General features: G+C 48.5%; 1 protein-coding gene across 8 annotated transcripts in view; it reads left to right on the forward strand.

Annotated features, from left to right (window-relative positions):
- The window catches only part of WAC (WW domain containing adaptor with coiled-coil), a 600,841-nt gene extending 588,533 nt beyond the window's left edge, over positions 1–12,308 (forward strand). For all 8 annotated transcript variants that reach the window (XR_014970123.1, XM_085631775.1, XM_085631776.1 and 5 more), the window contains one exon: positions 11,357–12,308. Coding sequence is in view for 7 of the 8 variants with exons in the window: in XM_085631775.1 (XP_085487901.1) it covers positions 11,357–11,426 (70 nt within the window). In the remaining variant the exon portion in view is untranslated. The remainder of the gene's footprint in view (positions 1–11,356) is intronic.
- The last annotated feature ends 248 nt before the right edge of the window (positions 12,309–12,556 follow it).

A 12,556-nucleotide genomic window follows, 5' to 3' on the forward strand; every position in this document is an offset into this window, starting at 1 on the left:
GGGCTGCAGCACTCCTTGTGCCACCTTTAGAGGCCCTGTACCCTTACACACACACACTGCCTTTGCAGGCTGAGTGTTTGGGTGCAAGACCAAAACAAAGTCGACATGGCACACATCCCTGTGTGCCATGACCATCACTTACACTGCCATGGCATACATCAGTCACCCCTCTAGCTGGGTGCCTTATGCCAATGGTGTGGGCACAGGAGCAGGAGCTCTGTGCCCCTACAGTGCCCAGGTCCATTCCTGAGCCCTGTAAGTGCAGTGCTGCAATTTAAGAGTACATGGTGCTGAGAGCTCGTCAAACACGAGCTCCACAGCACCATAATGGCAACACTAAAGACTGAGAAATTTGGTATCAAACTTCTCAGCACATTAAACGCACACACTGATGCCAGTGTGGGATTTAATGTACCCAGCACCCCAGAGGGCGTCTTAGAGGTGCCCCCTTAAACCTAACCTACAAATCCACGTCTGCTCTGAGGCTGCCTAGGCTGCCACCCAGCAGACATGTTGCTGGACCCCTGGGTAGAAGAGCCCCTGCTCTCCTGGTCCTGCAACAATGTACATCCTAGGTGAGGTGCGAAGTCTGCTCCCCCTGGATGGGCAGGGGAAGCTGCAAAGGCATTCCGCCTTTGTGAGCTTCTCCAGGCCACTTGCTGTACCCAGCAACTGGCCCTACCGGTTCTCAACCCCCTCTCTGGGGGGGAGAAGACTGTCCGGAAACCCCAAGGAAGGACAGGGGTGTGCCAGCCTCTGCCAACCCCACCCCTCAGGTGGGGGAGGCGAGGTGAAGCACATCTCCGGGCTCTCGCCATCTTGAAGATGGGAAGCCCTGCCCAATCAGGACTAGGCCATTGCCCCCCTCCCACAGGAGAGTGGCAGGATAGGGGGTGTACCCAACCCACTGGTTCCCTGCCCTTTTCCTACCTGTAAAGCCCCTAAATTTAGTATTTAGGGGCACCCTGAACCTTCCTTCCTTAGATCCCGATTCGAAAACAAGCAAGAAGATCAAGAAACTAGAAGACCCGCCGCGCAGCTGCTAACAAGAGGACGACACCAACGGACTTGACCCCGGCCCTACCGGCCTGTTGATCTTTGAACCTGCTCCTGTGGAACTCCGGCGCCTTCAGTGGTCAGCAACCTCAAAAACCAAGGAGGACCTGACCACCTTGAGACTCTACCAAGAGTAGGACTCTCACGAGCAGTGGTTCTGCTCAAACTGCAATACCCCTGGTGCCAGCCAGGAACCACGAATCCAGCACACTCTGTACCCGCTGAACCCAGCCTGTGCCCAAGTGGACAAAGAGCCTGAGCACGCCCCCCTGGCGATTTTGACCTCGAATCAGTGCCCAGATGACGCCTGCAGCCTCAGAACCAGGGACCCCTCCAACCGCGACCAGCAGGGGGTAAGATTTTCCGACGTCAAAAGACACCCCGGTGCTCCACGGCCCCCTGTGCCCAACTCCTGGGTGCCTACCTATCCTCCAAGATCCCAACTTACCCCTCGAAGTGTTGGTCGCTCCTGAAGATCCTCCGTCCCAGAGCCTGCAGCCTTTGTTCACTTTCCAAGATCTCCATTGAATAACATTGAGCACCCAACAGCTCAAAAGCACCCTGCACCCAGCCACCCGAGTGCCCCTGGCAGTGCAGCCTCTACTCCTATCTACTTCCCCATTTGCCCTGAGCAAGTGACCAGGACCCCAGCCGTGTGGCCTGCTCTCCAGCAGCCACCAACCGAAGGCCCTCTGCCTCTCATTGGATAACATTGGGCCTAACTACCTCTGCACCCGGCAGCCCCTGTGCCGCTGAGGGTGTACCATACAACTCTACCTACCTGACCCTGGGAGACCCCTGAGTCTATGCCCAGAACCTTGACTCTGCCAGTCGAGTACTTACCTAAAAGCCGATAACTCACTTTTCTTCCATAGGCTAACATTGCCTGGTTTCACTTGGAAAATCTTCAAGTGTGGAGTTTTGGAACTTTAAAATATTCATCTAAAATCAGGCAAACAACGAATTCCGATTTACTCACCTGTTATCAGGAGAGACCTCAGTGCTGCATCTTGTAGCTCAGTACTGACCCTGAAAAGTCATTTTTACCGTACTTACCAGTAACTTGAATTTCCTTCCATAGGATACCATTGACTGTTTTTCTGTGAAATTTCTTCTAAGTGTTGATTTTTGCAAACTACAAATATTCTTTAAAAATCGTACCAACTGTGAAAACGTAATTACTTACCTGTTTTAGATAGATGTCCCAGTACTGAGTGTGAGAAAGTGCCATCTTTCTTGCATGGTATGCCCCCACTTTTTGCTGAATTGCTGAATGTACTTTGACTGAGTGTGCCCTGGACTCCTGCCAATCAGGTGCCCAGGGCCTATGTTCCTTCCCTAAAACAAACCAAACCCAAATTGGCAAACCCTGGCCACATGTCAGCCCTTGGTAAATGGTACCCTAAGTACCCAGGGCTTTGTGACCAAGGAAGACCTCTAAGGGCTGCAGCACTCCTTGTGCCACCTTTAGAGGCCCTGTACCCTTACACACACACACTGCCTTTGCAGGCTGAGTGTTTGGGTGCAAGACCAAAACAAAGTCGACATGGCACACATCCCTGTGTGCCATGTCCATCACTTACACTGCCATGGCATACATCAGTCACCCCTCTAGCTGGGTGCCTTATGCCAATGGTGTGGGCACAGGAGCAGGAGCTCTGTGCCCCTACAGTGCCCAGGTCCATTCCTGAGCCCTGTAAGTGCAGTGCTGCAATTTAAGAGTACATGGTGCTGAGAGCTCGTCAAACACGAGCTCCACAGCACCATAATGGCAACACTAAAGACTGAGAAATTTGGTATCAAACTTCTCAGCACATTAAACGCACACACTGATGCCAGTGTGGGATTTAATGTACCCAGCACCCCAGAGGGCGTCTTAGAGGTGCCCCCTTAAACCTAACCTACAAATCCACGTCTGCTCTGAGGCTGCCTAGGCTGCCACCCAGCAGACATGTTGCTGGACCCCTGGGTAGGAGAGCCCCTGCTCTCCTGGTCCTGCAACAATGCACATCCTGGGCGAGGTGTTAAATCTCCTCCCCCACTATGGGCAGGGGGAAGCTTCAAAGGCATGCCGCCTCTGTGAGTTTCCCCAGGCCCCTGCAACCCCCCACTCTGGCGGGAAGCTTTGGCCAGAAACCCTAAATAAGGACAGGGGATGTGCCAGCCTGCCAACCCCACCCCTCAGGTGGGGGAGGCCAGGTGAAGCACATCTCCGGGCTCTCGCCATCTTGAAGATGGGGAGCCCTACCCTATCAGGACTAGGCTACTGCCCCACTCCCACAGGAGAGAGGCAGGATAGGGGGTGTACCCACCCCAGGACGGGGACCCATTGGTCCCTGCCCTTCACCTACCTGTAACGCCCCTAAATCTAGTATTTAGGGGCACCCTGAACCTTCCTTCCCCAGATTCCAGATTCAAAACTACGAAGAGCAAGAGAAGAAAGAAAACCTGCTCTGCAGCTGCTGAAAAGAGGAAGACACCAACTGCTTTGGCCCCAGCCCTACCGGCCTGTCGACCCTCGAACCTGCTCCTGCTCCAGCCCGGCATCTCTTGTGGCTAGCAACCTCACAAACCCCGGAGGACCTGGCTACCTTTTGGCTCTAAGCCCCTGGGACTCCCATGAGTAGAGGTTCTACTCGAAACCTATCTCTAACCCCTGGCAGCAGCCCGGATCCGCGAACCCAGCACACTCTGCACCAGCCAAGCCTGCCAGTACCGGAGTGAACAAAGACCGAGGACGACCCCACGGCGACTGTGACCCAGAGTCCGGCACCCAAGGACCTCCCTCGACACTCCTGAAGAAGCCTGCAGCCTCAGAACAAGGTGCCACCCCTACCGCGATCAACAGAGGGTAAGATTTCCCGACACCTAAAGGCACCCCTGCATGCGGCGCCCCACGGCCCCCTGTGCCCAATCCCGGGGTACCTACCTATCCTCCAACTACCCAACTTACCTCTCGAAGTGGTGGTGGCACCTGAAGAGTCCTCGTCCCCGAGCTTGCAGTCTTTTTCTAAACCGGAGATTTCCCATTGAAATCCATTGAGCGCCCGAAGGCTCAAAAGCCCTCTGCACCCAGCTGCCCGAGTGGCCCTGGCAGTGAAAACTCTACACCTACCTACTTCCCCACTTGCCCTGAGTAAGTGACCAGGAGCCCAGCTCCCACAGCCGCGTGGCTTGCCAGTCAGCAGCCACCAAACAAGGCCCCTCTATCTCTCATAGGATAACATTGGGCCTAACTCTCTCTGCACCCGGCCGCCCTAGAGCCGCTGAGGGTGAACCAACTGTACCTACCTGACCCTGGGAGACCCCTGAGTCTGTGCCCAGAACCTCAACTCTGCCAGTCGAGTACTTACCCTTAAACCGCAAACTCTATTTTCCTCATAGGGTAACATTGACTAGCTTTTTCCTGAAATTTCTTCTAAGTGTGGACTTTTCAAATCTTCAAATATTCACCAAAAATCAGCCAAGTGACAAAAACGAATTTACTCACCTGCTCTTAGGTGAGCTCCCAGTGCTGGATCTTTGTGCCCAGCACTGACTCTGAAAAATACCTACAACTGTACTTGCCCTTAACTCAATTTTCTTCGATAGGAAACCATTGACTGTTTTTCTGTGAAATTTCTTCTGCAATCTTTAAATATTCTTCAAAAATCGTATAATATCTGAAAACGTAATTACTTACCTGTTTTGGATAAAGGTCCCAGTACTGAGTCTAGGCACCCAGTACAGGATTACAAAAGTAACGAGAACATACTGTACCTGTAACCTACATTTTCTTCCATAGGGAATCATTGACTGTTTTCTCTGAAATATTTTCTAAGTGTCAACTTTTAAAATAGCTAAATATTAGTTAAAAATCATTACAGTACTTAAGTCGACTTTCATCACTTGATTCTGAGAACTGACCCAGGACTGAATCTAGGATCCATTCCTGGAATTCCAAAAGTAATCTAAAAGGTAATCTGTTGTAAATAACTTGAATATACCATTGAGCTCAATGTATTGTTGTGTTTAAAAATAGTTGCCTACTGCAACCACTTGCAACTGTTTACTGAAGTCTATTGCATATTGCAAAAGTATTTATATGAAACCTCTCCTGTTGAGAAAGTATATTTTGATACCTAGTGTTGGTTCTAAAATAAAATAAGCATATATTTTTTATATAAAAACCATTGGCCTAGAGTTCAGTTATTGAGTGTGTGAATCCATTTGCTGACTGAGTGTGTACAACAAATGCTTTACACTGTCCTCTGATACTGCCTTACTGCTCGGCCAAGCTACCACTTTAGAGAGTAAGGTTATAGCTAACTTTAACCTCTGTCAAACCCTGGGGGACTTTGGACTCTGTGCACCCTGTACCTATTAAGGAACAGTATATACAGAGCAACTTTCTCACACTGAGCCTAGGAGCCCAGCACTGGATTACAAAAGTAACGAGAAAATACTTTACCCGTAACTTGAATTTTCTTCCATAGGAAACCATTGACTGTTTTTCTGTGAAATTTCTCCTAAGTGTCGATTTTGCAAACTTATAAATATTCGCTAAAAATCGCCTGGATAACTTAAATGCAGTTTCTCAACTGCTTACAGGTGGGTACACTCGTGCTGGATCCAGGATCCAACACTGACCTAAAAAAGTAACCAGAACCCCACTTACCTGCTAAGTGAATTTCTTCCCATAGGATAACATTGGTAATTTGATTAGAAAGTTTCTAAGTGTCAACTTTTAAAATGGCAAAATATTGCTTCAAAGTCACAACAGTAACTAAAACGTATTTACTCGTTTCCAGCCCAAACTGCCAGACTAGATCCTACCTGGACTGGAAACAAGCATCCTCTGACCAGATCACCCCTCATCAGCCAGACCAGTGGCATAGAGCATGGAACCCATATTTGGGTGTACCTGTTCCACTCGGGGTGACAAATGCAAAACGAACAATTGATGGACAGAATGCTGCACCATGTCAAACATCCACCCCCATACAGAGATCTGGGCCTAAATCCATTGTTTGTTTGATCCCCATCCCTTTCCAGTTCAGACCCAGCCATTTGCAAATCCATCTTGACCCGGTTCTCACTGACTGATTTGCATATGGCAGGGTCTTAACTGGAGTGGCGTGGTGAGCAAAAGAACGATGCATTAAACCCAGATCTTTGTGACTTGGCGGGTGAATGTTTGCATTGTTAAGCAATCCGTCCCATCATTTGTTCCTTTTGCATTTGTCACCCTATGTGGGAAGGGCATGCCCAGACATGGGTTCTTTGCTCTCTGCACCACTGGATTCAACCTAACCTGGCTGATGAGGGGTGATGCTCTGAAACCGGACTCGGGATGCTTGTTTCCGATCCAGGGAGGACCTGGCTTGGCAGTAAGAGCTGGAGTGTTCCCATGAGGGGCAGGGTCAAGTCTGATTTGCATATGGCTGGGCCCAAACTGGGGTGGCGACTGGGGGTGAATGTTTGCATTGTTTAGCATTCTGTCCATCATTTGCTCCTTTTGCTTCAGTTGTCCCTTATGGACATGCCCTTTCACAGGACTCCCTTTTTATGGAGAAAGACTGTTCTGGAACTCTTCCCGGAAAGAAGTGCCACAGCTCACTCCTTGGTCTGGTCTGCCTTGTCCCACTAACCATTGCAGCCCTTTCGATCCTTGCGTTGTTCTGGCAGGGGCTTCCTACACAGACTCCGACTTCAGCCTCAGCAGGGTTACCCGCGTTTTGTGGATTCAGCAATGGCACCCTCATATTCCCTAGTCAGGGTCAGCGTACAGTCAGCTTTACATTTTCCCCCAATCTCTCCAGCTGCAGTCTGGGGGAAGGTAGAGATCAGAGGCCTCTGGTCTCCTTTGGACGCCCAGCTTCACATCAGCCTCCTGGAGCTGAGAGCCATCTGCTTGGCGTTGAAAGCCTTCCTGACCATTATTAAGCGAAGGCTGGTGCAGGTACTCATAGAACACACCATCGCCATGTGGTATTCAAACAAACAATGTGTGTAGTCCTGGATCCTGTGCCAGGAGGCTCTGCGCCTCTGGAAATGGCTGGTCCATCAACCACCTGGTAGGGTTTTTGAACGCCAAGGCAGACAAACTCAGCAGGTAGCGTCTAAAGGATCACGAGTGGCAGTTGCACCTTGAGGTGGCGTAACATCTTTTCCACGCATGGAAAGAACCTTGGCTCGAGCTCTTCTCAACCTCCAAGAACGCTCAATGTCAGCACCTCTGTGTGTTGTAGTTTTCAAGGTGTCTTTCTCTCTCACTAAGACTTATTCCACCTGGGGTGGGACTTCTGTATTCCTTCCTGCTGATAAGTCTCCTGCCCAAAGTTCTGAAGATCTGGACCAACTGGGCCCAAGTCAACGTAGTGACCACGAATTGGGCACAGCGAGTATGATATCAAGAGCTCCTGGGCATGAGCATCTCTCATCCGTTCAAGTTGCCCCTCCAGGATAGTCTGCGGTTGCAGCAACAGGGTAGGGGGTCTTTCACTTGGACCTCTGCAATGTCAACCTTCATGTTTGGAGATTGAACAGCGACAGCTAAACGCCTTCTACCTTCATCCTCCGGAGGTGGTCGATGTTATCTTTTCAGCCAGATGTCCCTCGACAAAAACTGTATGTCTTTAGTTGAATAGAGCTTGTTCCATGAAAAAGATCTCAAGTATACGATTCTACATATTGGTTGACACCAGTTTGCTTTTGGGGCTCTGCCTCAGGGGGTGTGGACAACCTCAAAGGCAACTGACAACACGCGGGAGTGACGCTTGTATTGGGTCTGCACCTCATTTTCAGAGCGGATTGGCATCAGTGTGGAGTTGCTCATTGTAGAAAAGTGGCTCTATATATACTATTCCCAAATAGGTACAGTGTATATAGAGTCCACAGCCCACAGGGGTTTGGCAGAGGCTAAAGTTGGATATAACCTTACTCTCTAAAGTGGTAGCTTGGTCGAGCAGTAAGGCAGTATCAGAGGACAGTGTAAAGCATTTGTTGTACACATTCAGTCAGCAAATGGTCTCACACACTCAAGAACTGAACTCTAGGCAAATGGTTTGTATATAAAAATATATGGTTGTTTTATTTTAGAACCAACAATAGGTATCAAAATATACTTTCTCGGAATGAGATGCTTTAGTTAAATACTTTGCAATAGGCAATTGACTTTTGAATGCAATAGTTTGTTGAAATAGCCAACACAATTTCAAACACAATAATACATTGAGCTCAATGGGAATTTTAAGTTATATGCAATGGATTACTTTCAGGATTACTTTTCTAACTCCCGGACTGGATCCTAGATTCAGTCCTGGGACAGTTCTTGGAAACAAGTGAGTAAATACGTTTTAGTTACTGTTGTGATTTTGAAGCAATATTTTGCTATTTTAAAAGTTGACACGTAGAAACTTTTTCTAATCAAATTTCCAATGTTATCCTATCAGAGGAAATTCACTTAGCAGGTAAGTGGGGTTATGGTTACTTTTTCTAGGTCACTGTTGGATCCTGGATCCAGCACGAGTGTACCTCCTTTAAGCAGTTTAGAAACTACGTTTAAGTTATACAAGCGATTTTTTAACGAATTTTTATAAGTTTGCAAAACCGACACTTAGAAGAAATTTCCCAGAAAAACAGTCAATGGTTTCCTATGGGAGAAAATTGAGTTAGCGCTAAGTATGGTTGTAATTACTTTTCAGGGTCAGTGCTGGGCACCAAGATCCAGCACTGGGATCTCTCCTAATAGCAGGTGAGTATTTCCGTTTTCGTTACTCGGTTGATTTTAGGTGAATATTTTAAAGTTTAGAAACTCCACACTTCAAAGAAATTTCAAGAGAAACCAGTCAATGTCACCCTATGGAAGAAAAGTGAGTTATCGGCTTTTGGCTAAGTACTTGACTGGCAGAGTTAAGGTTCTGGGCATAGACTCAGGGGTCTCCCAGGGTCAGGTTGGTACAGTTGTTACACCCTCAGCGGCACAGGGGCAGCCGGGTGCAGAGTGAGTTAGGCCCAAAGTTATCCTATGGGAGGCAGGGGGCCCTTGGTTGGTGGCTGCTGACTAGCAGGCCACGCGGCTGTGGGAGCTGGGCTCCTGGTCACTTGCTCAGGGCAAATGGGGAAGTAGGTAGGAGTAGAAGTTGCACTGCCAGGGCCACTCGGGTGGCTGGGTGCAGGGTGCTATTGAGCCTTCGGGCGCTCAATGGATTGCAATGGAAAAGCTCAAGGATGAACAAAGGCTGCAAGCTCAGGGATGAAGATTCTTCAGGTGTGACCACCACTTCGAGAGGTAAGTTGGGTAGTTGGAGGATAGGTAGGTACCCAGGAGTTGGGCACTGGGGGCCGCAGGGCACCGGGTGCAGGGGTGCCTTTTGGTGTCGGGAAATCTTACCCTCTGTTGATCACGGTTGGGGGATCCCTGGTTCTGAGGCTGCAGGAGTCGTCAGGAGCGTCGAGGTGGGTCCTTGGATGCTGGATTCGGGGTCACAGTCGCTGGGGGGTCGTCTTTGGGGTCTTTTTCCACTCCAGCACAGGCCAGGCTTGGCGGGTGCAGGGTTTGCGGTTCCTGGCTGATGCCAGGGGTTGGTTACTTGCTTCGAGCAGTGCCACTACTCGTGTGAGTCCCAGATGCTCAGTCACAAGGTAGCCAGGTCCTCTGGGGTTTGTGAGGTTGCTGGCCACAGGAGATGCCGGGATTTAGCAGGTTCGAGTGTCGACAGGCTGGTAGGGCTGGGGCCACAGCAGTTGGTGTCTTCCTCTTGTTAGCAGCTGCACGGCAGGTATTCTTTGCTGTTTCGGAGTCTGGAATCTAAGGAAGGAAGGTTCAGGCTGCCCTTAAATACTAAATTTAGGGGCGTTACAGGTAGGCAAAGGGCAGGGCCCACTGGGTCTCTGCCCTCGGGTGGGTACACCCCCTATCCTGTCCCTCTCCTGTGGGAGGGGGGCAGTGGCCTAGACCTAATTGGGCAGGGCTCCCCATCTTCAAGATGACGAGAGCCGGGGGATGTGCTCCACCTCTCCTCCCCCACACCCCCTGTCCTTACATGGGGTTTCCGGCCAGTCTTCCCGCCAGAGAGGGGGTTTAGAACTGGTAGGGGCCAGTTGCTGGGTACAGCAAGTGGCCTGGAGAAGCTCACAAAGGCGGCATGCCTTTGAAGCTTCCCCTGCCCATCCTGGGGGAGGAGACCTAGCACCTCGCCCAGGATGTGCATTGTTGCAGGCCCAGGAGAGCGGATGCCTCTCTACCCAAGGGTCCAGCAACACGTCTGCTGTGTGGCAGCCTAGGCAGCTCTCAGACCAGACGTGGATTGTAGGTTAGGTTCAGGGGGCATCTCTAAGATGCCCTCTGTCTTGCATCTTACAGTAAATCCCACACTGGCATCAGTGTGGGTTTAATGTGCTGAGAAGTTTGTTACCAAACTTCTCAGTCTTCAGTGTAGCCATCATGGTGCTGTGGAGTTAGTGTTGACGACCTCCCAGCACCATATACTCTTAATGGCAGCACTGTACTTACAGTGCCCAAGAATGGACCTAGGTACTGTAGGGGCACAGGGCTCATGCACCTGTGCCCACACCACTAGCATAGGGCACCCAGCTAGTGGGGTGACTGAGGTATGCCAGGGCAGTGTGTGTTGTGGGCATGGCACACAGGGATGTGGGCCATGTCGACTTTGTTTTGTTCTACACCAAGACACTCGCTCTACAAAGGCAGTGTGTGTGTCAGGGTACAGGGCCTCTAAGGGTGGCACAATAAGTGCTGTTGCCCTTAGGGGCCTTCTCGGGTCACAAGGCACTGGGTACCATTTACCAGGGGCTGACATGTGACCAGAGATGCCAATTGGGTTTTGGCTGTTAGGCAGTTTTTAGGGAAAGAACACAGGCCCTGGGCACCTGATTGGCAGGAGCCTAGTGCACAACAAGGAAAAGTGCATCAGTTATCAGGCAAAAAGTGGGGGGATTACTGCAAAAGAAACCCACTTCCTTACACTCATTGCCACCTACCAGCACACAGAGGTACTGCTTGAAAGTTTACAGATTCAACCTGACGCCTGCGGAAGTATTCAAAAGGTGAGGAATCTGCAGTTTCTACCAGAAAGAGCATTATCGAAGGTAAATTACTTGTTCATTGCATCCATTTTGTGGACTCTTAGTGCACGTTCTGATACAGTTGAGCTCCGTAAGAACAAATTGCAAAAATGTATCTTACCACTTTTGCTTTTATTGGACATAAGTTTTTTTAATTGGTCATGCATATTGTATTGCCTTTTTACTTGGACATGTAATTTAATTCTAATTCAAACCATGCTTTTTACTGCAGGATACTGTTTTTGCGACAACAAATTAAAGAACTTGAAAAATTAAAGAATCAGAATTCCTTCATGGTGTGAGACGTGAATAACTGCACGTGTTTTCAGCGTGGAAACTGTACATTTGGCTGCTCAGTCTCAACATTTTGAGCTGCATTTAAGTAGACTTTGGACCGTTGAGCTGGGCAGAGGGTGTGGCAATGGAAGGGGACAGGAGGGTGTCCATTCAGGGGGAAGATGCAAGATGGATTTGTGAAACCCTTGAACTGTAGATTTCTTGTAGATGTATCCTTCACGTTGTAAATATGTTTTGTAGAGGTGGAGCCATGGAAAGCCATGTGTATCGAAGCTTTGACATCCAAACTAATCAATGCTGAGGTGGCTAAAAACATAGCCTTTTACATGTAAACCTGTCTGCAAAATTTGCTTTTTGTTTATTTAATTTATCATTCAGAAATCTTTTCCCCTACTATTCAATGCCAGTACTCAGCCATGTCTTAGACTGGGACAGTTTGGGCAATGTAAAAAAAAATATCATGAGACCGCTGTTTCCATACTTTCGACCCTGTTCAAAAGCAGTGCTACATTTTTTTTGTTGCAGATAAATGTTATCATTTTGTTCCAGTTTCTTCCAGAAAGAGCCCTTTAACCAGTTGTATCCGTTTGTCATGCTTCTAACTCTAAGGCACTTTTTTCTATAATCTTTTCATTCCTGTGTACAGTAGCTTAAAATTGCAGTGATTGAGCATAACCCACTTGTTTGTATAAATTATTGAAATGTATTTCCATTTGCACCCGATAAGAATGGACTTTAAAGTTCTGCTGGGCATGCGTGCTGAAGGACATTTATTGCCCAGATATAAGCAGCTAGCCCCAAAATTATAAACATGGTTGTGGGAGGGAAAGAGGAAGCGAGATAGTCAGATGTGAATTGTATCTGTTGTAATAAACATGTTAAACAAAGGAATACACTTGTTATTTTCATTTACATTGTTAGCTATATTTTACAATTCAACCTTTTGTTTCATATTGGAGCAGTTCATGTTGAACATTGTAATAAATAATGTCCTCTAATTAAATAATCTTAAAATGTCTTATCAAGTTTTTAATGCCACATGACTAAATAAGAATGCTTCTCAAACAGTTGTCGGATGTTAACTTTTTTTTTTTTACCCGTGTTTGTATTTTGAAGGCTCATTGTAGCATATATT

The sequence above is a fragment of the Triturus cristatus genome, chromosome 10, assembly GCF_964204655.1.
Source record: "Triturus cristatus chromosome 10, aTriCri1.1, whole genome shotgun sequence".
NCBI lineage: Eukaryota > Metazoa > Chordata > Amphibia > Caudata > Salamandridae > Triturus > Triturus cristatus.